The sequence below is a fragment of the Scomber scombrus genome, chromosome 15 (genome assembly GCF_963691925.1).
Source record: "Scomber scombrus chromosome 15, fScoSco1.1, whole genome shotgun sequence".
NCBI classification, from domain to species: Eukaryota; Metazoa; Chordata; class Actinopteri; order Scombriformes; family Scombridae; genus Scomber; species Scomber scombrus.
Window position 1 is genome coordinate 27763782 of NC_084984.1, and position 27353 is coordinate 27791134.

The following is a 27353-nucleotide window of genomic DNA, read 5'->3' on the forward strand; positions in this document are numbered from 1 at the left end:
GCATGCCCCGGTCAAACTTATCTTCTTCCAGTATCCAGCTAGTTGGGTTCTCGGGTAAAACAGAAAACCTGCCATTAACAACACCCCTGAAAACGGCAGTAGCAGGGCAAACATTTCACCACCCCGTATATCTCTTCCCCCACATGTCCTGTCAACCTAATGGGTCGTGACCTATTAGTAAAATGTGGAGCATCGGTCCTGTGTGGGCCAGATGGACTAGTTGTGACTTTTCCAAATGGGTACTCTGTGAATTGTTAAATGACAATGATTCAGTCTGGAACACAGATGATGTTATCAGCAGACGCATCTCCATCAGCAGAAGGACAGTGGGCCGACATATACTGGGGACTCCTGTAACCTGAAGGAAGGCAAGGAACGGGCATACAATCATTATACAGTCAATGGAAGCCCTGGGTTCAGATGCTACAACCCTACTCTTCCCCCGCAGACCCCCTCCACGCAACCCTGTATTATGATAGAGAAGGTAATGAGCTTTATCAACAAGCATATTATCAAGAGCTAGAAGGGACACACTGGAGCATTTCCTCTAGCAGTATTGTTGTGGGGAAAGAAGGCGTGGCTGCTGTGGTTGAACTTACAAAAGAACAGATGGAATGGTATGAGATGCACAGTGAAGCGGTGCCTCATATTACCTTGGCTGTGCATGCTAAACATCAGGCCAAAGACTTAGGCCCGATGACCAAACGCCTAATGGCGCTAACAGACTGGGGGTGGACTCAACTCCCCAGTCTGCAGTATTCACCATCTGAAGGGGCTTATCGAATTGTGCATAATACCACTGATAAGGTGTTACTAGAGCATAGGCAAATTGAAAGGTGTCATGGCAGGGAAAAGACAGACCATCCCCAGGCAGCCGCTATACTTGATGCCCTCCCAACTTCTCTGTGGTCAACAGGACCTACAGATGTTGGACATTGTTCACACATTGCACCAATCACATTTGAGATAACTGATCACACTTCTATTTGGCAAAAACAGTATCCACACAAACCAGAGGCTGAAACTGGTATTGCTGACACAATCGAAGGATTGTTAGCAGCAGGGGTGTTAGAGCCCTCCCAGTCAACCTGGAACACTCCAATTTTGCCAATAGAGAAACAAAATACAGGCAAGTATAGGATGGCACATGACCTTAGACGCATTAACATCATTGTTTCCACCCCAACAGTCCCAGTTCCAAATCCATACACTGCTATGTCTGTACTGACCCCGGACCACAAATGGTTCTCCTGCATAGATCTGGCCAACGCATTTTTCTGTCTGCCATTAGCAGACCACCTCAGAGATATTTTTTCCTTCTTATAAAAAAGGTAGAAAACTTCGTTATACAAGGGTTCCTCAGGGTTTCATCTCAAAAAATTACCGAAACAACAATTGGCTGACTTTACACTTCCAAAAGGGGTGGTGTCGATCCAGTATATGGATGACATTCTCTTGGCTGCTCCAGACCATGTGTTGTGTCTTGAGGCCACAAAATCTTTACTTATGCGACTATACCACATTGGTTTCAAAGTTTCAAGAGCTAAATTGCAATGCTATCGGCAAACGGTTTCTTTCTTGGGTAGAGTCATATCCATCAAAGGAACAGGTGTGTCCCCGTCTCATAGATCCTCCATCTTACATCATGTTAAACCTAGTACAGTAAAGGACATGCTATCATTCCTGGGTTTGACAGGTTACAGTAGACACTTCATTGCCTCTTATGGGGAACTCACCTCCCCTTTAAGGGCAATGGTTAACGAACAGGGAATGAGGAATTTGTCAGCCAAATTACACTGGACGACAGCAGCAGAACAGAGTTTTATCTCTCTTAAACAATCCCTAACGTATGCTGCTGATCTGGCCGTTCCTGACTATACAGATCCATTCTTCTTGGATGTTTCTGAAAAATCGCACACAGTAAATGGTGTTCTTTTTCAGAAAAAAGGGGGATGTAGGCAGGTACTGATGTATATAAGTGTTACTCTTGATCCAACAGAGGACAGACACCCGCCATGCACACGACATGCAGTAGGGGTAGCAAAGATTCTCCAAAAAGTAGCACACATAGTCATGGGATACCCACTCACAGTATTAACAACACATAGTATAGTGGCATTTGTGAATTCAACAGCCTTCACAATGACATCACTAAGACAGACCAGATTAGCACTTTGAGTGCTATCTTTCCACCTGTAAAGAACTCTACCATCCCACCCACATTCACCCCACAACTTAACAACTATACTTGTTTCACCAGGAATAATGCCGCCAGGATGGGAGACATTTCTACTGATTGGTGTAAAACCATGATTAACATGACGGGCTGGCAGAATGCGAGTACAATGGTTTGGGCCAGGGCAGACTTGTTTTGGTATTGTGGAGATAGGACCTTGCACACATACCTGCCACCAGACTGGTCAGGAACCTGTGCAATGGTCCGCTTAGGGTTACCACTAGTCCTCCTGGGACCACGTCGTAGTGATTTCACCAAAAAACGTAGGAGTAGAGATGCATTTGACATCACCTCAGGCTCAACCACCTACATGGATGCCATTGGCGTGCCCAGGGGAGTACCGAATGAATATAAATTGGCTAGTCAAATAGCAGCAGGGTTCGAGAATCTCCCCCTGATTAGTGCTTTATTTCCAGTTACCCCAAACAAGAACGTTGATCGTATAAATTACATCCATTACAATGTACTTCGCTTGGCAAACAAGACCCGGGATTCAGTAGCAGGTCTCTCAGAACAGCTGGCAGCCACCTCATTGATGACAGTACAGAATAGAATGGCATTGGACATGTTATTAGCAGAAAAGGGAGGAGTCTGCTCCATGTTTGGAGATCAGTGCTGTACTTTCATTCCCAACAACACTGCACCGGATGGCTTTGTAACCAGAGCTCTGGAAGGATTGAGAACCCTATCCTCAGAAATGCATGAACACTCAGGCATCGATAACCCTTTGGAAAGCATCTTGGAATCATGGTTTGGTAAATGGAGGGGATTGATTGTGTCTGTATTAGTATCCCTAGTAAGTGTAATGGGAATGTTGATTTTATGTGGATGTTGTTGTATTCCCTGTCTAAGATCTTTGTGTAACAGATTGATTGTCACCGCAATTGAAGGAAAGGTTCCTCCTCCTTACCAGATGCCACAGTTGGAGATGGAAGTGATGGCGTTGGTGGCGGGGGAAAGGTATCTGTTTGAGGATGAGGATGAAATATGAATATGTTTCGTTGGTCTCATGTTTATGAGACCAAAAGGGGGAATTGTAGATATATGCTATGAATTGGCCACTGCTAAAATATCAGATAAGGGGATTAATTACTTTATTGTTTGTTTCATATAAATATGTGGTCCTATGTGTAACAATTTGAAAGCAGTAAGCTTGTTGTGTAATAAGAATGCATCCCAGCTGGAAGACAGTTTACCCTGAAGTGTAATTAAATAGGTAGATTCTTGATGTTGACACGTCCCACTCGTATAGGTTAAAGGTTTATTATTAACAGGAGATCGGGGTCAAACAGTCAGTCATAGCCCTGACCATCCTTTGTTAAACGATGCAGAACTAACCATAAAACCCCCACAGGATGTCTGGTGATTGTGGAGTTTCAGAGGAAGGGGGTCACATGGAAGTCACTATTACGCCTGTTTAAGGAGGTCACAGGAAAGTCACATATCCTGTACTGTGAGAAGATGGAGGATGGAGTCAGATCAACAGCCAATCAGGAGGAGACAACACCTCACACATTGCATAAACATTCTGTATTTGTGTATAAAATGGGTCAGGGAAAGCATAGGAGTCAGACTTCATGAACTGACAAACCACTGTTGTTCATCAGGGAAAGGAAGATCTCGACCCAGAGCTCTGTATGTTTTATTCATTTACTGCTAAATAAAATAGCCTGTGAGACCGCTCATCTTCTCCTATCCTTTCATTTAACGAACACACGGACTGAGCTAACACATAGCGTAAGATTTAGCAAGTAGAATTAGCCCAAGTCCAAACAGCGTCGATCCCAGAAAAGTTGCTGGAAAGGAGGCTGAGAGTGGCGGTGGCTAACAGACAGGACCCATGCCTGACAGCAGCCACCCCACAGACAGCAACCATCACCCATCAGCCACCGGCTACCAGAGAGTGGTCTGACCTGATGGCAGATGAGCCCTCAGAAATGCCTCCCCTATTTGAGGACCTCCTCGAGGGGGGCACTGAGGACGCAGAGGGCGATGCCAACTCTGACCTCCTCGATATGGACGAGATGGATGAAGAGGAGGATGATACCACCTTTCCCATCAAACAGTCCAGACCCCCCAGCGCATCAGATACTGCTCCACCAGTGGACAGTAATCTGTATGAAGTCTGCAAACGGGCTGCAGCTAAGCTAGGAATACAGTGGCCGGCAGCCCAGGACGCTGAGGGGACAGAGAGAGATCTGTATGACGGCAAAAGGCTCCCACCAGCCCAGCCACCGTCAAAGCAACTCCTGCCACCAGTACCAGCTTGCATGAAGGAAATGAGCCGGTTCTGGTCCAGCCCATTTAACAGTAAGCTTCCAACCAAGGGGCTACTCTAAGCTGGAAATCCACGGGATGGGAGAACTGGGGTTGGCCGTACCCCCAGCAGTGGAGCCTTCAGTGGCTCTACACCTCCACCCCAACCAGCGCTCTCTCTCAGCCTCCTCCACCACTTCTCTGCCCAACAAAGCGGAGCACCTCACCGCCTCCGTTTTCCAGCGGATGTACATGTATGGAGCACAGTCAGTATGTTCCCTCAATGCGACCACATTGGAGGAGATGGGGCAACAGCTCGACTCTGGGGCGCCCAACCCAGCCCTCTGGGATGAGATCTGCGTCGTCAACGACCTCATCCTGCGCTCCTCAAGAGGTGCAGTTCAGGGCTGCGGCAGAGTGATGGGGCTTGCGGTGTCAGGGGAGAGGGCCTTGTGGCTCAACCTCTCTGGCCTCAGCGACGGCCAGAAAGCTGAGGTCATGGATGCACCGTACGACCCAACCAAAGGTCTGTTCGGCCCCGCGCTTTAGAAGATGAGGGAGACCAGCAACCTGAGGAAGCAGGAGGGTGAGGCCTTCAACCTCTGTCTTCCTAGGAAGCCCACCCCTCGTCCTCCCCAGGGTCCAAGGACTGGCTTCGCTGCGGCGGCCGCAGCAGTGAGGGGCAGACAATGGGGAGGCAGGCCGCAGAGGCAGGCAACCGGGCAGCAGCCGCACCAGCAGCCTCAGCGGCAGCCTCAGCAGAACCAAGGGCCATGGGGCAAACACTCCTTTGCTGCAGTCACAGCAAGAAGCCGGCCGCAACACCCCAGAGGCGCTAAGAGGAAGCAGTCGTCCTGACGATCCAGCTTCTCCCTCCCCGCCTCCCATGAAGAAGAGAATCCCCGCAGTTCATGGTTCAGAGACTCTGGCAGTTTTCAGTGGTCCAGAGGCCTCTCTGCTTCTCTCCCCCCACGTTCTGGAGGAGGAGATCCGGGGTCAGGGGGTAATTCAGTGTCACCAAGCACTTTCACCTTTTCTAACAGAAATAAAATTCAAAACCTCGCAACCAGGCAGTGTGCCAAGGGCGAGTGTGTCCCCCAAAACAAAATAAAGACAAAACATGGTCATGCCCTCAAAACTCCCACAGAGGGCGCTCACGCTCCTCTGTTGGGAGACAGGTCCCCCCAGTCGCGCCGAGTGACGTCACTACAGGGCTACTACGTGAGCACGTTACCTGCCCGAGCGGCAAGCTGGCGCGCATGCGCAGTTCACCCGTGGGTTTTGTCAACAGTTTGTCGGGGGAACAGACTTCAATTCACTATGAAACCACCCAGGTTCAATGGCGTGGTGGTTTCAGTAGCAAAGGGGGAGGCGGCCCTTGTTTTACAGGACGAAATAGCGTCGCTGTTAAAGAAACGGGCGATCAGAGCTGTGCCGCGCGAGGAAGCTCAACAGGGTTTCTACTCCCGTTACTTCCTCATTCCCAAGAAGGGGAGCTGTGTGTTAAACAGACACCTACGAAAGTACACATTCAGGATGTTGACACACAAAGTACTCTGTCAGTCAATCCGTCCGGGCGATTGGTTTGTTACAATCGACCTCAAGGACGCATATTTTCACATCGCCATTTATCCCGCACACAGGAAGTTTCTCAGGTTTGCTTTTCAGGGCAAAGCCTACGAGTATCAAGCCATTCCCTTCGGGCTATCATTAGCTCCCAGAGTGTTCAGCAAATGTGTGGAAGCAGCACTGTCTCCGTTGAGGAGCAGAGGTATCAGAATATTTTCGTACATAGACGATTATCTGATATGCGCTCGATCGCGGGAACAAGCGGTCAGGGATTCCGCTACAGTGATCAATCATATCAGGGATCTCGGGTTCAATATAAACTGGGCAAAGAGCCGAGCCAGCTCAGTGCACAGAATACCTGGGTCTCAACATAAACTCTCTCTCTTATCGCGTCACGCTATCAGAGGGGAGGTTAACATCATTAACACAGTGTCTTTCCCTCTTCAAGCTGGGGAAAGTCGTGTCATTCAGATTATGCCTACGCCTGCTGGGCCTCATGGCGTCAGTGATTTCTGTCGTGCATTTGGGGCTGCTGATGATGAGGGACTTTCAGCGTTGGGTCGCGTCTCTGTGCTTGTGTCCACACTGTCATCTCAGCCGCAGGCTGAGAATAACGTCAACGTGTGTGGCGGCTCTCCGACCGTGGGGAGACACCGCGGCGCTCGCGGAGGGGGTTCCGCTGGGTGCAGTGACGTCACGTGTAACCATGACAACGGACGCGTCCCCTGTCAGGATGGGGAGCGGCGCTGTTGGGCAGATCAGTGAATGGAAAGTGGGATCAGAGCCTGGCTCATTCTCACATAACTGTTCTGGAGCTTTGGGCAGTGTTTCTAGCATTGAAGCATTTCCTGCCTTTTCTCCAGGGTCGCCATGTCATGGTAAAGACAGACAATTCCACTGTGGTGGCCTACATAAACCGCCAGGGCGGTACGCGATCACTGCAGCTGCACAGTTTAGCTCGGAGGGTAATCTTATGGTGCAGCACTCGGCTCCTGTCTCTTCGAGCGACACACGTACCGGGCGTTTTGAACAGAGGAGCGGATCTCCTGTCCCGGGGCAATCCCCTGTACGGAGAGTGGAAGCTCCACCCACAGGTGGTGGAGCAGATTTGGCGGAGATTCGGCCGGGCAGCCGGAGATCTATTCGCCTCGCGAGAAAGCGCGCAATGTCCGCTGTTTTTCTCCCTGTCGGACGTAAATGCACCTCTGGGTGTGGACGCTCTAGCACACCCGTGGCCAGACGTGCTGCTTTATGCGTTTCCCCCGCTCAGCCTGATCTCTCCGACTCTAATCAGAGTGAGGGAGCAGAGCCTGTCACTAATCATGATAGCGCCTCGATGGACATCCAAACACTGGATGGCGGAAATAATACAGCTGCTGGCGGGCGAACCGTGGCCACTCCCCATACGCAGGGATCTTCTGTCCCAGGCGAACGGGGAGATCTACCACCCGCACCCAGACCGCATGGCAGTCTGGGCTTGGCCCGTGAGAGGTGGAGTCTGAGTGCAGCAGGCCTGCCAGAGCAGGTCATTGACACCATCCAGAACGCAAGAGCTTCCTCCACTCGCTCTCTGTATAGTGGCAAGTGGCGGGTCTTTGAGGAGTGGTTTGACTTGAAGCACATCATCCCTTTCCAGTGTTCAGTAGCGGACCTACTGTGTTTCCTGCAGGATTTGGTGGACAAAGGCAAGGCTTTTTCCACTGTTAAGGTGTATTTAGCTGCCATTTCTGCGTGCCACGTGGGCTTTGGGGATAAGCCCGCCGGGCAACATCCCTTAGTCTGTCGTTTTATGAAAGGTGCAAGGCGCCCCTGTGGGAGCTATCCGTGGTGCTGGATGCCCTCTCTCTCCACCCATTTGAGCCGATGGAGGTGGCAGAGATGAAGTTTGTTTCTCTGAAGACAGCTTTACTCTTGACTTTAACTACAGCAAATCGGGTGAGCGACCTACAGGCTTTATCCATACGGCCTTCCTGTTTGCAGTTTTCACAAGGGCTCACCAAGGTTTGTTTCAGGCCCAACCCAACTTTTGTGCCTAAGGTGGTGGAGTCAGGTTACAGGTGTCCCACAGTGGAGCTGTTGGCTTTTCACCCGCCTCCATTCTCCTCAGCTGAGTAGAAGAAGCTTAACACATTATGCCCGGTCAGGGCGCTTCATGTGTATCTGAGCAGGACAGCAGGGTTCTGTCAGTATCCTTGCATGTTCATTGACACCTGCTGGACATTTTGTGTGTTGCAACCATGTGCTTTTGTTTATTTTGGGTAATGACTCCGCCCTCACCTGTCATGCTTCCATGTGGTCATTGTCGGCCATTTTGTGCTCACCTGTTCTCTGTTAAGTCTTAATGATTAGGCCTACTTATTCTGTGCTCTGTCAGCCCCAGTTTGTCAGATTGTCCCAGTCTTTTGTTCTGAGCACATCAAACCGTTGTTACCTGCTTTGCCTGTCTGCCAACCTGCTTGTTTGAACTCTGCCTGTGAACCTGGTTTTTGGATTTTGCCTGCCGATTTGGATTATCTGCCTGTTTGGACTGCTTATTTGGACCTGACCCTTGCCTGCCTCTAGACCACTCTTTGGACTGCCCTCTGGTTTGTCCGCTCTTCTCCTGTTTCAGTTTTGTGTCCAAGGGCCTGCATTTTTGTTGAGTTTTTTCACCGTTTGACGGGACATTCTTTGTTGGAGTTGTTTTTTGACTTTTTCTGTTCAATTAAAAACTTGAATTTGAACTTTCTGCATTTGGGTCCGAACTTTCTACAAGACCTGACAGGTTCAGGAAAAGTGACCAGCTGTTTGTGTCCTGTGCCACTCCCCATAAGGGCAAGCCGTTGTCCCGCCAGAGGTTGTCCCACTGGATTGTGGAGGCTATATCTCTGGCTTATGGCTGTAGGGGTTTGCAGCCCCCCCAGGGTTTGAGGGCTCATTCCACCAGGGGCATAGCCACATCCTGGGCTCTGTTCAGGGGGGTGTCAGTGCATGACATTTGTGCGGCGGCAAGCTGGGCTACGCCCCACACTTTTGTAAGGTTCTACAGGCTGGATGTCTCAGGGCCGTCTGTAGCGCAGGCGGTGCTAGAGGCAAACAGACCGGGATCTGTCGTTACCGGGCTTTGAATTGTCCAGGGCAATCCGGGAGTGGGCTATATCACCCATAGTGAAACACCGAACGAAGTTAGAAAAAGAACGTTGGGTTACTTAACGTAATCCCTGGTTCTTTGATAACAGAGTGAGGTGTTTCACCATCACGTCCCTCCTCGCATAGACACGGAAAGAAACCGTTCCAGAATGAGGAGTTAGGGGCGGGTCGGCTGTAAGAGTATGAGGGGGCGGGGCTCCAGCACAGCTCGACCTGTCTGTCACAGACAGACGTTGTGTCATTGGAGCTTCCCTAGTAGGTCACGCCAAGGCGATTCCCATAGTGAAACACCTCACTCTGTTATCAAAGAACCAGGGATTACGTTAAGTAACCCAACGTTTTCTATTAATGTAATTAACTATTTGTACTTGCTTAAATAAATTCAGCTAAAATATAATGAATTTCACATTTTTATTAGGAATATCTGCAGTACTATTGGTTCATCCCTACTATCTCATGGTTTCTTGTTCTATAGCATTACAAAGTGTAAGCGCTCCTGGCTTTTAAAGGGAATGGGAGATGACACTCTGATTGGTTTACAGCATGTTACACCCAAAACACACCCATGATTCATTAAGAGACTTAAGTACAACCCTATTGAACCTAGCCTGACTTTTTCTGCCATTAAAATAGCAAAAGTGGATTTGGACACACCCTAAATGCATTTACACCACACGTTTCAGACCATACGCTATAGATCATTAAAATAGGGCTCTTAGTGGTGAATCAGTCTTTTTTGAGCGACTTGTGTTTTCTGGGTTTTTGGTTTTTTGGTTTGCTCTGTTTTTTCTCCAGCCAGTCCACTGTCAAGTCACCTGTTCTCTATACCCTCATTAGTTCTGTCTGTATTTTAGTCCTGTTTAGTCTTTGTTGGATCCTTTGTTCTGTATGTTGAGTCTGCTTCGCTCAGCTCAGCTCAGCTCTGCATTCAGTTTCAGTGTTTTTCTTCAGCTTTGCTCAGCCCATATACTCCTGTTTTGGGGTCTGTGTCCTGCCACTCACATACAAGATATACCAACTGACACTAATAAATTGCATAATTCCCAATTATTGAATTTCATCTGGAGAAATAAACCTCACTAACTAAAACACAATATGTTGTATAACAGCAAAGATAATGGGGGCCTGGAAGTCTTAGATTATGAAACCTTCAGTACACTGTACTGTTGGAGCTGTGGGCATCTGGATGTCTGTGGGAGAGGTGAAGACTTGTTTTTCAGAATTACTCTGATACACAACTGTTGTTGGACTGCACTGAATTGCACTGCAAAAAACCAAACTGTTTTCTACTTCAGAGTGAGGTGTTTACTACTTATATATCCCACTGCACCGTTAAAGGGTTGCCCCTAATTGAGCAGTAACCTCCTTTAAACAAAATGTTAACCTTTAAATTCTATTTACTGAGATGAACAGGTAATTAAAATGATTGTACAACTGTGCAATAGTGCATGAATTAATTTCCTTAGCAGTACTTTGTCAGATAGGTAGAAAATAAAAAACAATCACACCTTTGGTTTTCAATCAATAAGACTTTATTTGTATAGCACTTTCCATATATAGATGTACACACATGTAACACAAAGTGTTTTACATACTAAAGAACAAAACAAAAAATGAAAAACAAAACAATAAATTATATTATAAATAATGGCTCAATAAAAACATGAATCTGCAGTGAGGAAACACCAGAGGCAGGATAAAAATGTAAAAAGTTCAGAATACCCAAATAAAATAAAATAAAGAAAATATAATGAATAAATAATAAAATAAAGTCACTATAAAATAAAGGGGGTTGTTACGATTGCGATCTGGGCATAACAGGGTAAAAAAAGAAATATGAGGTGGGACATTAAAAGGCAAACAAAGATAAGAATGAAATAAAATAATATAAAAACAATTAAGAGGAAATGTGATGAAGTAAAACCAGACACAGAAGATGTGCTATGAAGAGCAAAACAATCAAGAAATAAAAATAGAATAAAAAGGATAGTCCAAGTAGTAAAACAGGTTTTAGGATGTTTAACATGTTTGTTTGTTTGTGTGTGTGTGTGTGTGTGTGTGTGTGTGTGTGTGTGTGTGTGTGTGTGTGTGTGTGTGTGTGTGTGTGTGTTATGTATGTTCACAAAGCTATACATGTATGGTTTGTGAGTTCAGCATACTGGACACATGAATATGCTCAGTAGATTTAATGACAAACTGTTTATTGGATCAGTCTTTTGTATTATTATATATGTGCAGTGGTATTTCTATCATTTATATAATTCCTATGTATAATATCAAGTCTTATCTGAGTCTTTAGTTAGGATTCTCATGTCAAAGTTTTAACCATAGTGACAAAACACACATGTGACACACTATCCCTGAGTTGAGCTTTGGATATACAACTTCAGAAGGAACATGGATGATCATTGAAATAAAAAACAACATAACATATAAAAAATGCTAATCCAGGAGTCAGAGAGTAAAATTGGCTGCAAGCAGCAAGTTGTGTATGCAGAAAGATTCAGTTCATATGAACCACTGAGTTATTACAGATATGTCATAGCTGTATATTATTGGAGGGTATACTTAACATATGACTGTTTTCCATACATGCCCAAACTACTGTGAGGTTTTTGTAACAGAGACTAGCTCTGATGTATCTACTTCATCTTGGATCAGGTTAGTTAAAGTTAAAGTTTGACATTTTGGAAAATATGCTCACTCACTTGTCTCAATCATACAAAAAAAATCCCCCAATATCGAACTATTAGTTTTGTATAGCTTCACAGTTAGACACTTTGAGATTGTTCCAGCAGGGTCCTAATGTCCAGCAGTGCATTTTCTATTGACTGGATCAGTTGTGTGGCACTTGTTTCTTTGCAGCTGTTGAGAGCTGTCACCACAAAGCCGACGTAATTGCTCGTAACACTGTAGCACACACAGTATCCATTGGGGTCATCAAGGTTAGTAACTGGCAGAGATTCATTCTCTAGCGTTACCTTGTGAACAGGGATAGAAGGGGATATGCAGAGGTTAGTTATTTTTGTAGTACTGAAAATTCTGATATATGTTATAAAATGAGTTTTAACATGATAAAATTGGTTTAGTTGTTATAATGAGAAAAAGATGTGGCAATGCCTGGAGACACTGTCGCTTAGATCAGCCTGATCTTCCTCTGGGGAGGTAAAGAGCAAGCATGGAGGGAGCGACATGAGACCCTTACCTGACTTGTATAGACGTTGTAGTCAAAGGCTTTATTGAAGGAGGTGTCTTTGAAGATTTCTGGTATGGTGATGTTCTCCTCAACAGCCAGATCTTTAAGAGTAAACATGTGTCCATCTATGCTGTGTCCACTCATTGCCTTGAAAGATGGAGACAATTCAATTGATTTGTTCTTCCCGGTTGATCATTATATGTAGTAATTCTGTTATCTGTGGAGTTCTATTGTAGACAAAGGTTTGAGTTTACATTCAGCGTTATTCACCAAAATGCATTGTGTCCTTAAAGTCTAGGCATTCGTCTTATTACTTGCTTTTGCTGATACATTGCTGCATTTCTTGCTATGTTACCACAACCTGGAGATCAGACACTATTGATAGAAATGCATGTGCGGCCTCGTGCATGAGAACGAGACCAAACAACACTGCTCCATAATCCCACAAGTGGTGAAAACCCACACAGGGTATCTTCAACTTTCTGCTTATCCTTAACTGGATATGATGATAAGTAAATGTATTGTACAAACAGCAAAAACACGCTCTATATGAGGTCCCTGTTTGGACAATAGTGATCATGTAATGTGGGATAGTATAAAAGGACAACTGTTTACACTGAAAGTAAACTGTATCTTCACTGCAGTTAAGTACTGAGGAGTGCTGTAGATAATACTCACCATTTTAGTTAATGCATTGTGTGCTTTTATAGATTTCACCAATAAATCCATCTTCTCTGTGACCTGTGAAATGCAGGAAGAAGACAACAATGTTACAGCTTGGAGCAGGTTGGTGTTTAGTAGTGTGAGTGCTGTGCAGCACAATAGTATCTAAAGTAGCATCCCATTAGCCAACCCCATTTTCAATCTGATCCAGTAACATTGCACCTGGATCTTATTACTATAATAAGTACAGTACAGTAGTGTTTCCCCTGCAAGTTCCTGCTCACCCTATACACTTTACATTGTGATGATGTCACAGATTTTTAAATCACTTTTCTCATCCATCCATCCTGCCACTTATCTGGGGTCAAATCGTGGTAGCATTAGGGTGAGCAACGAAACCTAGACATCCCTCTCCCCAGCCACGCTCATCAGCTCCTCTTAGGAGATCCCAAGGTGTTTCCAGGCCAGGAGAGATATGTAATCCCCCCAGCATGTTCTGGGCCTGCCCGAGGATCTCCTCCTAGTTGGACTTGCCAAGAACATCTCAAAAGGGAGGCGTCCAGGAGGCATCCTCACCAGGTGCACGTACCATCCTAGTTGGCTCCTTTCGATGCGAAGGAGCAGTGGCTCTACTCCTAGCCTCGCCCGGATGTCTGAACTCCTTAACCTATCTTTAAGGCTGAGCCCAGACACTCTCTGGAGGAAACTCATTTCAACTGTTTGTATCCACAATTCCATTATTTTGGTCACTACCCAAAGCTTGTAACCATAGGTGAGGGTTGGGGCGTAGATTGACTGGTAAATTGAGAGCTTCACTTTCGGGTTCAGCTCTTTCTTCACCAGGACGTCTGGTGCAATACCCACATCACTGCCGAATGGCTTGCAGCAGCAGCCTAGGTACCCTATACTCCTGCAACACCTCCCACAAGGTCCCCCTAGGGACACAGTTGTAAGTCATCTCCAAGTCCACAAAACACATGTAGACTGGATGTGCAAACTCCCATGACCCCTGCAGGGTCCACTGTTCCACGGCCAGGATGGAATCCGTATTGCTTCTCCTGAATCAGAGGTTCGTCAGTCGGCCGGAACCTCCTTTCCAGTACCTTGGCATAAGCTTTTCCTGGGAGGCTGATTAGTGTGATCCCATGATAGTTGGGTCACACCCTCCCGTCACCCTTTTTAAAAAATGGGGACCACCATCCCAGTCTGCCAGTCCATGGGATCACTTTTCTCAGCTTGAGGAAAGTTTTATTATAAAACCTCCATGCATCAAAAATTCATAATAGAGTCATAATTGACCTTGTCTGCAGTTTGAGGTGTCCTGACAATAGTTATACAGATGTCTCTTTTACAATGGTGGTCTTTGGGGAAAATGCTTTTTGGGCCGCAGGGGGATTTTTCGCTGCAATACCATGAGTGACCTCTTATAATACATCAATGGTAGTTCTACGTGTATTCTGTGGCAATAGAATGTGAGGACAGAATGTACTCAAGATAAAAGTTAACAGGATACAGGCACACTTTCATTCCAGTGTGCAGACATTGACTTTGGGTGCAGGCTTGTCAGACCTGAGGTACGTATTGTATAGGATATATGATGTAATAATGTCATTTTATAGTAGTTAGCTGTAGAGTAACCTGTTTTGTAGGATCATCAAAGCCCTTGACAAAGGCAGCTGAGGCACTTGAGGTCGCACAGATTCCATCTATCCGGCCCCCTCTGAACATACGCATGGAGTTAGCTTCATACACTGTACCACACCGCTGGTACATCCTGCCAGAGGAAAGCAGAAAACTGTTCTCAACAAACTTTGTTACAACAACAAACCTGTTAACCAGTCAAACATACACATGTAGCTCCTCAAACACAGCAAGTACAATTTTTTTTCAGCATTAATTTACTTTGTGACTGAAGAAAATGTACTACATTGTGTTTTTATATTATTAATGCCCTGATTTTGTAAAGTGAAAGCTGGGTGAATTCATTTCCTCTCAGATTATGGGCATAAAAATCTCTGTTACAATCTGTGTAATCAAGTTGTTTTTTTTGTACATGGAACCTTTGCTCTTTAGTTAGTTTTGGTTTAGAATGTTAAGAGTAAAAACAGAGAATACAAAAACAATCCATGTCCACATGATTTTTTAGCGTCTCACCTGTAGTAGCCCAGCTGTATTGCCATCTGTATGAAAGCATCGGGGCTCAGTTTGTAGGCCTTTGGGACATCTTTTCCAAAGTGGTCAAATACCTGAATTATCAGATCCACGTCTTGGGCCAATCTGTGGTGATGGAGATGAGAGATGTAAGAAATCTTTGGACAGTGAACTCGACAGATGTTTGTAGTGTTTGTCTTAGCATAGCTCTATGCCTAATGACAAGTATAAATGTATTATGTATGCAATATACATTTTGATACTAAGATATATATCAAAGATATATATATCAAATCATGATGAGGGCATCTTCACTCTCTCTACTCCTCTTTTTTCTTAGGACAGAAAGCTACACCCACACACCATCCCACATGGAGCAACAGCCCAGTGTTAGCTTATAACTGTAACTATAACTGTAATGCAATTAAACTCTGCCCTCACATGTCCATGTTCTGCTTGGCCTCCTCAATGTCCTTCTTGATCTCAGGTGTGATGCTGAAGTGTAGTTTCTGTGGCATCGGCAAAGACTCTGCCTCCTTTCTGTTTCCACAAAGAGAGAAAAAATGATACATGGGAGGAGATTAGTGAAAAACTAAAGTAGATTAGGATAGGGTTGTGTTGTTTTCCAGATAGTCTCTTTAGTCACATTTTAAGCTAATTATGTATTGTCTGTAGGGCTGGTGGGATATCACCAAAATCTCCTTATATAAGTGATCTCATATCCCGATAACGATACACATCCCAATATGTTAATACATATCATTACATATCACATTTTCTGTAAATTCAATTATGACTCCATTCATCCTCCTCTGGGTGGGTTTTTCAGTTCATTGAGTATCTATGCAACTGTGACACAATTGAAAGCTGTCCTCACATGTCTGTGGGTGAAGGCTCCATGGCAGACCGTATCGTCTCTGGGTCCTTCCTGTTTATACAAACAAGAGGAAAAAAATGATACATGGGAGGGAATTAGTGAAAAACTAAAGTGTGTTTAATAGAAATACATAGAAACACTACCCACATATCTTACATCTTTGCATCAATTCTGACCTTTTACTAATGCACCAACAGAATCTTATTTTTGGCTACTTACAGGCATGCTGCCACAGCATCCCCAAAGACTCTTATGACTGTACCATCAGCAGCGACATGCAAGGCATTCCCACCACATGACCCGTCTTCTCCAATAATAAGCTGAAAGAAAGATAAGAAACATAAATCAAGCCTTAACACCAAATCCCAACTCTTTATGAGTCTGATTTTTCATGTATGTGTAATTTAAGACAAGTTATACTGATGTGTGAATGTCTGTTAGCAAATGTTGGGTATTCTCTAAAACGCACAGAGACCTACACTCACCGGCCACTTTATTAGGTACACCTGTCCAACTGCTCGTTAACGCAAATTTCTAATCAGCCAATCACATGGCAGCAACTCAATGCATTTAGGCATGTAGACTTGGTCAAGACGATCTGCTGCAGTTCAAACCGAGCATCAGAATGGGGAAGAAAGTTGATTTAAGTGACTTTGAACGTAGCATGGTTGTTGGTGCCAGACGGGCTGGTCTGAGTATTTCAGAAACTGCTGATCTACTGGGATTTTCACGCACAACCATCTCTAGGGTTTACAGAGAATGGTCCGAAAAAGAAAAAAAATATCCAGTGAGCGGCAGTTCTGTGGGCGCAAATGCCTTGTTGATGCCAGAGGTCAGAGGAGAATGGCCAGACTGGTTCGAGCTGATAGAAAGGCAACAGTAACTCAAATAACCACTCGTTACAACCGAGGTATGCAGAAGATATGCAGATCTCTGAACGCACAACACGTCAAACTTTGAGGCGGATGGGCTACAGCAGCAGAAGACCACACCGGGTGCCACTCCTGTCAGCTAAGAACAGGAAACTGAGGCTACAATTCGCACAGGCTCACCAAAATTGGACAATAGAAGATTGGAAAAAGGTTGCCTGGTCTGATGAGTCTCGATTTCTGCTGCGACATTCGGATGGTAGGGTCAGAATTTGGCGTAAACAACATGAAAGCATGGATCCATCCTGCCTTGTATCAACGGTTCAGGCTGGTGGTGATGGTGCAATGGTGTGGGGGATATTTTCTTGGCACACTTTGGGCCCCTTAGTACCAATTGAGCATCGTGTCAACGCCACAGCCTACCTGAGTATTGTTGCTGACCATGTCCATCCCTTTATGACCACAGTGTACCCATCTTCTGATGGCTACTTCCAGCAGGATAACTCGCCATGTCATAAAGTGCGAATCATCTCAGAGTGGTTTCTTGAACATGACAATGAGTTCACTGTACTCAAATGGCCTCCACAGTCACCAGATCTCAATCCAATAGAGCATTTTTGGGATGTGGTGGAACGGGAGATTCGCATCATGGATGTGCAGCCGACAAATCTGCAGCAACTGCGTGATGCTATCATGTCAATATGGACCAAACTCTCTGAAGAATGTTTCCAGTACCTTGTTGAATCTATGCCACGAAGGATTAAGGCAGTTCTGAAGGCAAAAGGGGGTCCAACCCGGTACTAGCAAGGTGTAGCTAATAAAGTGGCCGGTGAGTGTATAACACCTGTATATAGTTGCAGAGCCTGAAAACACTGAATCATAAATAGAAGAAACCTGCTACTGTACTAGTTTCCATAGAGTGATTCTTGCCAGCATATCACGTCTTTTTTATTTTTCTCCTTTGTTCCTCCCAATTACAATTTAAAGTTGTCTTTCATAAGACAGTCCTTATCACTGTTAAATTTCCTATTAGAAGGAAGGGAGGCAAGAGGAGGTTAACCACTAGGAAAGTTGAGAAAAGCTCTGTCTTATCCCAAATAAAGGATCATAATCAGTCCGTAACTTTCACACTTGTCAAAAGTTAAAAAAAATAAAGAAAACAAGTATACAATATATAAGCAAAATATACAAATGACAAATGCAAATGACTTAAAAACTAACTCTTTAAAAAGTTATTTCTCATTGGGAACAAACCCCACAATAAGACAATCGATTATGAGGCTTTAGTTCATGGCTGTTGAAGGCTGTTTAAGTTGTCCGACAGTACGAGTATCTGAGGACATCAATTGACAGCAACTACTTCAAAAGATAATTTAATTTGAAGAAAGATGGGGAAAATGGGCGTTAGCTTTAACCAAATGACCACATGTTTCAAGACTCTAACAAAGGGAGTCCTTTCTGCAGTCCTTGGTTGTTTGCATTCAGGTATGAACTCCACCCATGAACACAGGACAACAAAACAGGAGTTAACCCGCTCCTTTCCCTCTTTCTCCATTACTGGTGCTGGGAGCAGGAATTGCTTTTTCTTCTCCATCTGCTGCTGCAGGAGCTTCTCAGCCCTTCAGCTCTCAGTTTCATGTGTGGCCTGCTCAAAGCAGACCCATACAGAACTCTCCTGAACAAGCAGCAACGTGAAGGCAAGTTAGCATTGGGCTGCTAACTCTCAAAAAAGGAACAATCAGCGGCCTCCTCAGAAACCTGAATCCTCTGTCTGAACACCAAAAAAGTTAGCATCATTCAGTCTTGGAGCCACACTCTTCTCAGCCTGACTCAACTACGAATTCACGAGCTAAATAGCAGCACTCCACAAAACGTCCCTCTCCTTCCATGGACTTGGTAACATACTGGGCATAGCATAGAACAACACATGGATAAAGCACATGACTGTTTAGTAAATCGGTTAATAATTATCTTTGATATAATCATTAATTATTGCTGATAGCCAAACCTGTAAACGGGTTCTGACATAATGGTGCCCCATGTGAGGCACATCATTATTGGCAATTATTCATAATACCTAAAGTTTTTATTTTCAACACAACTAGCCTGCCACAAGAGAAGATACCTAGTTGTACTGACAAAGTAGTGCATTGTGGTGAGAAGTGACTTATTCATCAAATTTAGTAATAAAAGCAAGCTAGCCCTCATAGTGCTGTTAACCATTCAGGTTTAACCTACACTGTAGGAATTGTTACTTAACTATCATGGATTGACTGATACGGCAGTGCACTGAGGAAGCTTTTAGACTGATTGTCCATGAGAGCATGTATGTAGTGTGTGTGTGTTTTATCTTATCTTTGATGTTAAAAATGTGTCTTCAGGCAAGGTAAAAAGATAATTTTTACCTGTAGTGATTTGTCAAACCAACGGTTGCCACTGTTACACTGGCTGCCTCCTCCGTGCACCATCTGTTTGGTACCAGTGATGTCACTCGACTCATCAGACACCTGAAGCATCGCTCTATCCAAACACAGTGTGAAGATGCTCCTTTGAATGGCTGACACTGATTCTCTGTTGGTCTCATCTGGACACATCAAGGACACGCACACAGAAATATGATGTCATTATCTAACCAGACTGCAATAGTTTATTTTTTACATTATTAATATCAGAATCAGCTTTAATGGCCAAGTATGTGTATACATATAAGGAATTTGAGTCAGGTCAATAACAAAACCATTACAGAAAAAGTAGCAGAGAGCACAGGCTTGTGCGTATGTGTGTTTGGTCTGCTTTCCTGCCCCTTTTGCCTGTGAGAATGTGCCTACTGATTAGCTGCACATTTAATAGGTGACACCTGTCCACTTGGGAGGGCAAAGAGGTGATTGGTGCATTGTCTGAGAGGTGTGGCTTCTAGTTATCTTTTAATAGGTGCTGGTGGACAGTGACTCTTGGCCTGAATCATTTTAATCACTTTTTTAATTCATTGTTTTTAATTGTGTAGTGTATTTTTCTGCTGTTCAGACAGTGTGCTGTCTACTTATTTATCTACTAACACTTTCCTAATCAGGGATGCACTTCATGTTTTATTTACATTAAGTTAAATTTTCTTGAAATACTTAATGAAATAGATTTGTGTATGTTTAGACAATGCAGATAAGCTGTCTGCATTATTCTAATGCAGACAGCTTATTTAGCCTCATTTTTTAAAACTATTTTAGCATAGTCAGATGCTTATGCTTTTTTTATTTATTCCCAACAGTGTTGCTTGATCACATAGAGATACATTGTATGAAACATGCTGTCTGCAAATATTTAGTTTTTCTGTTTTCTGCAGTTTTCTTTTCTTACTGCACACCATTTCCTACAAGTTCATTTGACCCATTCTCATCAAAGTCCATAAAATCAAAAATCAAATAAAAAATGTGCCTTGCTTATTGCTTCTTTATTGAAAATGTTCTGCCTTCACTGTGCAGAATGATGTATGCACAGAGCATGGTTTCAGATTCATCTGCTCAAAAGGGAAAGGTTATTTGTGCACACTTTTAAATCTAATTATATAAGATGATTTTGTGATATCACAACAAGTTTCGAAGCCAATAGTGGTCTAACATGCAACTTAAACAAGTATGATGGGCTCCTACACCGATAATACATTAAAGTATGAGACATCTTGTGTGCAGCAGTTCATATTTTGAAATTAAAGGTATTTTCCTACAGGTTCTGGATTTTTTCAAAGAGGGAGAAGGAGCACATGTTGAGTTTTTTAACTAGGTAGTTCAACGCTAGTGTGGAAAACAATATCATACACAAATCATTATACAGTGAAGTATTTTATACGTCTTATATCATGTCTGAAGGGATCTTAAAGTGTTAGGTAAGTGAGTGCTCCTTTAGTTGAACTCACCCTTCATTAAGTTAATGTAGGCCTTGTTCCAGGTCTTGCGATATTGGGTGGTCAGGATGCCAACAGGATCCATGCTGGGCTGTGGTGAAGCTTTGCAGATCCTGTCCAGTTGAACACAGAGCTGATCGGTTGTCAGTTGAGTACCATCACTGTTGTACACGTCCAGCACAAAGAACTGATTCCAATGGGAGGACACATGAAAGCAAGACTTGATTATAGAAGCAGGTAACTCCACTGGGGCTGTAGACACCCAGATAGGGAACAAATTGAAGACAAAACCTGAATAAATGTGTGGAGAAACACAACGAATGCAGACGCTTTCATAAAATCAAGCAGTTATCCAATCATGCTCTGTGGCATGTACAAAAATGCTGAGCAGGTCCAGTTGATTCAGATTTTGTATCAAGATGTCAAGAGGAAAAGATCTGACTGACTTTGAAAGAGGGTTGACTGTTGAATGGCAAAGACACAAAAAACTGTTCAACTGGCTGCTGTTTCTATAAGAACAATGACTTAAGTGACATCGACATTTAGATCTATGGAAAAGACATCAGTAAATTGGGTCAGAAATGGTTCTCGACAACGCACGTTTGCAAGAACGGTTTATCCATAATTACACAGAAAGAGATATTGTAATAGAGCTGCAGTGCATGAACCCCTCATTACAAAGATGAATGCATATTTGATGGATCCATGAGCACTGGTCTACAGAGATGTGGAAAAAAGTGATTCACTATATTCTTTCAAGTGCGTGAGGGCATGTGTGTCTTTCAACAATACAACAGTACAGACTTGAATGCTTGACCCCTACAGTGAGGGGATCCAGTGGCTCTGTTATGCTGTGGAGGGCAGTTTGATTTGGTCTTTGGGGTCAAACCAAAATGGCCTTCACAGTCACCAGATCTCAACCCAACTGACCACCTATGGGAGATTTTGAACTGAAGTTTCAGACAGTACTTTCCAACACCATCATCAAAACACAAGATGAGAGAATATATTTTAGAAGAATGGTGTTCATCCCTCCAGTTGAGTTCAAAGATTGTAGAATCAATGACAAGGTGAAATGAAGCTGTTCTGGCAGCACGTGGTGGCCCAACACCTTACTAACACACTTGACTTTTTCTTTAATTTTTCCCACATCTGTATATACATAATACATATAATTTATCATGTGGTTCCTGGTCGGCACCTTAACTCCTTGACCACCAAAGCCGCCCCTTAGGTTGGCTCTAAAGAGAATTCCTACATGTAATTTTTAGAAGTTGAATAAATAGGAGGACTATGTGTGACTTGGGTCAGTGATGTTGCTCCTCACCTCACAGTTGTGTGCTACAGTGATGTATTTTGGGTCGGTCTTGGAATAGAAAACCAGCGAGTCCCTCTCTGGACCAGGGATGCGGCAGGATGACAGCACCCGGTAGTACTGTTTCATACACAAGGGAATCCCTCTGACATATTCAACTGGTAGTGTACCACTGCAAAAGTTCTGTCATTAAACACTAACTTCTGTTGCAGGACTATTTTGAGTAATAAAGCACTAAAACTGGCAGTATGATACATTCAAACATGTGAAGCTCAGCACTCACGTGTTCATCTTTTCATTAAGATCCAAAACATCTTCTATTGTTTTGGCAGCACACCTAAGCAGAAAAACAACATTGTTATTCATTTTGATGGTAAAGGGAAACTTAATAAGAATTAAAAAGGAGGGTCAAGAACTTCAATTTTTGGTTCCTGGTAAGGGTCAAATTTGAGGTTTCCAGCCCAATTCCAAGATAACACTGACGACAGGTTATTTTCTCAGACTTCAGGAAGTTACCTCCAGAGCCACTGAAGATATTCTAAAACTGTTTTCACAAGCTGTGAAGTAATCCTCTTAAAAAGTAAACTGATTCATGAAGAGCCATTTAACTTGAATAGTAACTTGACATTGTTTGGTAGCACGAGGCTGTGGGAAAACCATCAGTCCCAGACCAACCTCTATAAAGGACAGTCAAGAAGAACTTAAAGGTAGGGTATGTTATGTTGTTCAAAAGCACTTTTTGTTATACTGGGTGAAATGGTCCTTCTATTATCATAGGTATCAATACATTATGACTTTAGAAAAAGGAACGGAAAAAATCAGACCTCTATGAGAGTCACATGCTCTTCGCACCGAAAAGCAAAAACCAATCAGGTGCCTTCATGTTTAGTTCTGCATCCGCCCCCCTCTCTCCCGGTTGTCGTCTCTTACCGGTTTGTGGGGGCGTGGCTTGGACGGACTCACTGACGGGAGGGGGAGCAGCGGGGTGGAACTTAGAGGAGGCAGGAGGAGGTGATATTTTCAAATCTTGCTAGCTCTCTTGCTAGCTTTACAACATTACATACCCTAGCTTTAAGGAGGAAGAGAGGGTCAATTATCTCTGTACACATTGAGAATTGACTTTCAATGATTGGAAGTTAAATAAATGTAACATGGACATGGACAATGTAACCCTAACCCTTTTATTATTTGAAATTCCCCAATGTCAGTGTGTGTGTGTGTGTGTGTGTTTTCACCTTAGTCGTTCCTTGTCTGTACTGAAGTCGATCCTCCGAAAATGTGAAACATTTGAAAAAACCGGCAATGGTCTCCGGTGTTTAAAATGTTCGTTTATATTGAAATCTGTTAACTACAAATAAATACAAGCAGAAGTGACAGATATAGATACAGTTTAAACATAAATTAAGCAGAAATACGTGTATTTCATATATGGGTGATTATGGGTACATTTGACCTGGTGGCAGCTATAGACATAAATTCTTAAAATACAAATCTTAACTAACTTTAACAATAGTGGGATTGAACACAACATTATTTTAGGAAAAGTCAAGTCATGAATATGTTACTTCTCAGGACTTCATATACTATAATAATTCTCATTGCATAATCATTACATGAAGTTTATAGATTTAACAATAATTATAATAATAATGCATTTTATTTATAAGGGTTCAAGATTGCACTAATGAACAGGCAAAGAAATGTTGACTGATCAAGTTTAAGACTCTTACAGTACATGATTATCATCCCTGCTACTTTGAACTACATTAACCTGTATGGAAGCTGCTATATAAATAAAGTTTGATTGATTGGTTGATGACTCAGCTTATGCTTTTTGGCCTTTATTGCGCATTGTTGGGTAAAAAATAACCAGGAGCAGCTTAAAGTTGGTTAAGGGGTTAGAAAGTAAGGTTAGGGTTAAGGGGTTAGTAGGTTAGGGTTAAGGGGTTAGTAGGTTAAGGTTAGGGTTAAGGGGTAAGTAGGTTAGGGTTAGTGGGTTAGTAGGTTAAGGTTAGGGTTAAGGGGTAAGTAGGTTAGGGTTAAGGGGTAAGTAGGTTAGGGTTAAGGGGTAAGTAGATTAGGGTTAGGGTTAAGGGGTAAGTAGGTTAGGGTTAAGGGGTCAGTAGGTTAGGGTTAAGGGGTAAGTAGGTTAGGGTTAAGGGGTAATTAGATTAGGGTTAGGGTTAAGGGGTAAGTAGGTTAGGGTTAAGGGGTAAGTAGGTTAGGGTTAGGGTTAAGGGGTAAGTAGGTTAGGGTTAAGGGGTAAGTAGATTAGGGTTAGGGTTAAGGGGTAAGTAGGTTAGGGTTAAGGGGTAAGTAGGTTAGGGTTAGGGTTGGCTGCAAATTCATTGTCCTTGAATCGTCCTTAGGTTTGTGAAAGGTGCTATATAAATCACACCTATTATTATTATTATTGTTGTGAACCACAGCCCATATTTATGCAGCAGCCACTTCTCAGTAAATCTGACCTAAAGTGTCCACAGTTGTTGGTGTGGTTGTTCAGCTCACCCAGTTCTCAGTGTTGCTCGCTTTCTTCTCCAGGCTTCCCTGCAGTCTCTCTCCGACCCCTCCTGGTTTCTGAAAGTCTTCCACCAGCTGTTTCGCTCGCTTTAGCTCGTCCCCCTCCAAGATGGCCTCCAGGGTGGTGACGTAGCGCTCACAGGTCTGCTGTAGAGTGGGGAGAAGCTGACGGGGCAGTCCCTCCTGCTGGGTCAGGTACCTGCCAGTGACCAGAGTCGCTGATACAGGCTTCACCAAGTGACAAGATTTCACCAAACCAATGGGTCTCACCATCCCCACCTTTACCTGAGAGATACAACAATGTGCTCAGTTACATGTTTGCGTGTAAGTAAGTAGTTACTCTGAAATAATGACAGCTGTTGCATGTTGACCATCAAACAGACAGACCGGCTCTGATGTCTTAAGTTGAAATGACTATAAAAAAGTATTACAGTTAATTATGCAAGAAGAAGATAAAGAGGAAATAAATGAATGAGTACAACACAATAGATTCAGTAATACAGTTAAAGATAAGAGTAAAGGTGGTGAAGAGTCAATGCAAGAATTAACATTTAAATAAAACAAAAGTTTAATAAAACTTATTTAAGACTGCAAGGTAAGAAACAGCAACTTTATGCAAGGATAATAAAATATTTGTATCCAAATAATGTTTTCTAGCTAGCATTTTTACAGTAACCAGAAGATAACGGAGTACTTACCACAGTTCTGGTGCAAATTCCCAACATTGTGCATCCAAAGAAGAAACTCACAGACTGCGACTGAAATGGCTGTAAATGAGGCTATCTGATGTCAACTGAGGAAAAAGAGTCGTGGAGGCTTTTTGTATTGTACTTATTGTGTTCTTTCTATGTTTGTTTTTCAACATTTTGTTTGTCTACATTGTTTGACTAACCAACAGTTTTTTCTGCATCGTTTGTCTAATTAGTTGTGCAATTAAAAGTTTCAATACTTTCCTCAGGCAGTTTCCAACTTACTCCCAAAAACATGCAGCTTAGGTTAATTGGTCAATCTAAATTGCCTTTATTTGTAAATGGTTGTTTGTCCACTATATGTTAGGGATGGACAGGATGTACCCTGCATCTTGTCCAATGTCAGGTGGGATTGGCTCCTCTTGTGACCTTCTGGGATAAGCGTATGGAAAATGAACGAATGAATGAATTTACTTTCCTCTGAAACTGCTGAGAGGCTTCATGATTTTGTGGTGTTACAGTAGCTTCTGTTAATACAAGGTGTCTTGAAAGAATATGAGCTTTAATGTCTATCTCTTGTGGTCTCCTCTTTAGGAACCCAGTCATAGCCAGGACTGTTTGTTTTTTCCTTAGAAATAGTATTTGCTATGTCCCTCCTAATATTATGTGTTTGAAAAGGCTGTATTCTAGCTATTTTTTGTATTTATATGAAGGTATCGTGCCTTTCTAATGTGATTCCTATCATTTGAATCAGTTGCTCCTCCTAAAGTATGTATAATACCTGTGTCCTATCCACTATATAATGTTTGCTAAGATGTTATGTCCCTTTATACATGTTGGTACCTTAGTAAACTAATCTCACATCATGGTTAAGAGCAGTGTTGGTGTTGAAAAAATGTAATGTATTACACGTTACTCGTGTTAGAGCGTTAGAGCGGGTCATCCAGCAATCGGATGATAGAGGGTTGGATTCCCGGCTCCTCCAGTCCACATGTGTCCGTGGGCAAGATACTGAACACCAAATTGTTCTCAATGGCTGTGCCAACGGTGTATCAGAATGTGTGACTATAGTCCCCCTCCTGATGAGCAGGTTGGTACCCTGTGTGATTTTACAATTTGCCTCTCTCCTCTAATTTCTCTCTCCCCTCTTTACCCCCCCCTTACTCTCTCCCTCCCTATCAAACCGGCCGAGGCAGATGACGGCCCACTTTGAGCCTGGTTCTGCCTGAGGTTTCTTCCTGTTAAAAGGGAGTTTTTTCTTGCCACTGTCGCCAAGTGCTGCTCATGTGGGAATGTTGGGTCTCTTTAATTTAATTTAAAGAGTACAGTCTAGACCTGCTCTATGTGTAAAGTGCCTTGAGATGAATTTTGTTGTGGTTTGGTGCTATGTAAATAAAGATTGATTGATTGATATATGAGTACAGCCCATTTACCATTTACGTTACTGCGTTACAGATAAATGCAATGTGATTACACCTCTCATAACACTAGTTATATGTGACTACCTTCCATCACGTTGGAACTTCCATCATGGTCAGCACCTTCCCAAAACTGCTGTGAGTTCCTCTTCTCTCCCATTAGAGGTGTCTTAACAGCTTCTTCTTTTTTTAAACTTCAGAAAACGAATGTCTTTTATTAAAATACATATGGATTTAACACAGTAGCAGTAAAACGCCAACATGTCATTGCAAGTCTATTGTAAAGGTTCATTATTATTAATCAAGAGAAAATAGTATGTTTTTGTTTTGTTTGGATGCTTATCAAAAGTGTTTTTAGTAAAGCCTATTTTTGCAAAGACTCAAAAGTTGTGGTGTTGTTGTTATTATTATTATTATTATTATTATTATTAATAAAAGTAACATTTGATGTAGTTGGATAAAAGCAGTGTGTCCTCACTTGCATTGAGACATTTTTGTTAGTTTTTATTAAAAATAACAAAACTATAGGCATATTTTTTTAGGCCTTTGTAGAGGACAGGTATTTATGTT

General features: G+C 43.2%; 1 protein-coding gene and 1 pseudogene across 1 annotated transcript; one reads left to right on the forward strand and one right to left on the reverse strand.

The window, feature by feature from the left end:
- Nucleotides 1–5378: 5378 nt before the first annotated feature.
- On the forward strand, nucleotides 5379–9168 carry LOC133994975 (uncharacterized; annotated as a pseudogene).
- A 2793-nt stretch (nucleotides 9169–11961) lies between these two features.
- Nucleotides 11962–25401, reverse strand: LOC133994977 (carnitine O-acetyltransferase-like). The gene is made up of 15 exons (XM_062434216.1): nucleotides 25375–25401; nucleotides 24665–24961; nucleotides 23221–23225; nucleotides 22440–22493; nucleotides 22169–22328; nucleotides 20854–21028; nucleotides 19352–19530; nucleotides 16297–16397; nucleotides 16078–16128; nucleotides 15642–15740; nucleotides 15204–15326; nucleotides 14688–14823; nucleotides 13065–13127; nucleotides 12396–12533; nucleotides 11962–12171 (listed from the first exon to the last, which is right to left on the reverse strand). The coding sequence occupies exons 1-15, from the start codon at nucleotides 25399–25401 to the stop codon at nucleotides 11962–11964; spliced, it is 1818 nt and encodes a 605-aa protein (XP_062290200.1).
- Between the last annotated feature and the right edge of the window lie 1952 nt (nucleotides 25402–27353).

Coding starts and splice junctions, on each gene's coding strand:
- LOC133994977 (XM_062434216.1), bottom strand. CDS start 25,401: ATGTTGGGAATTTGCACCAGAACTGTG. Junction 15,741..16,077: donor GAGCCTTCACCCACAGACAT/GTGAGGACAGCT, acceptor TTGTGGAAACAG/AAAGGAGGCAGAGTCTTTGC. Junction 12,172..12,395: donor ACAACGTCTATACAAGTCAG/GTAAGGGTCTCA, acceptor CCTGTTCACAAG/GTAACGCTAGAGAATGAATC.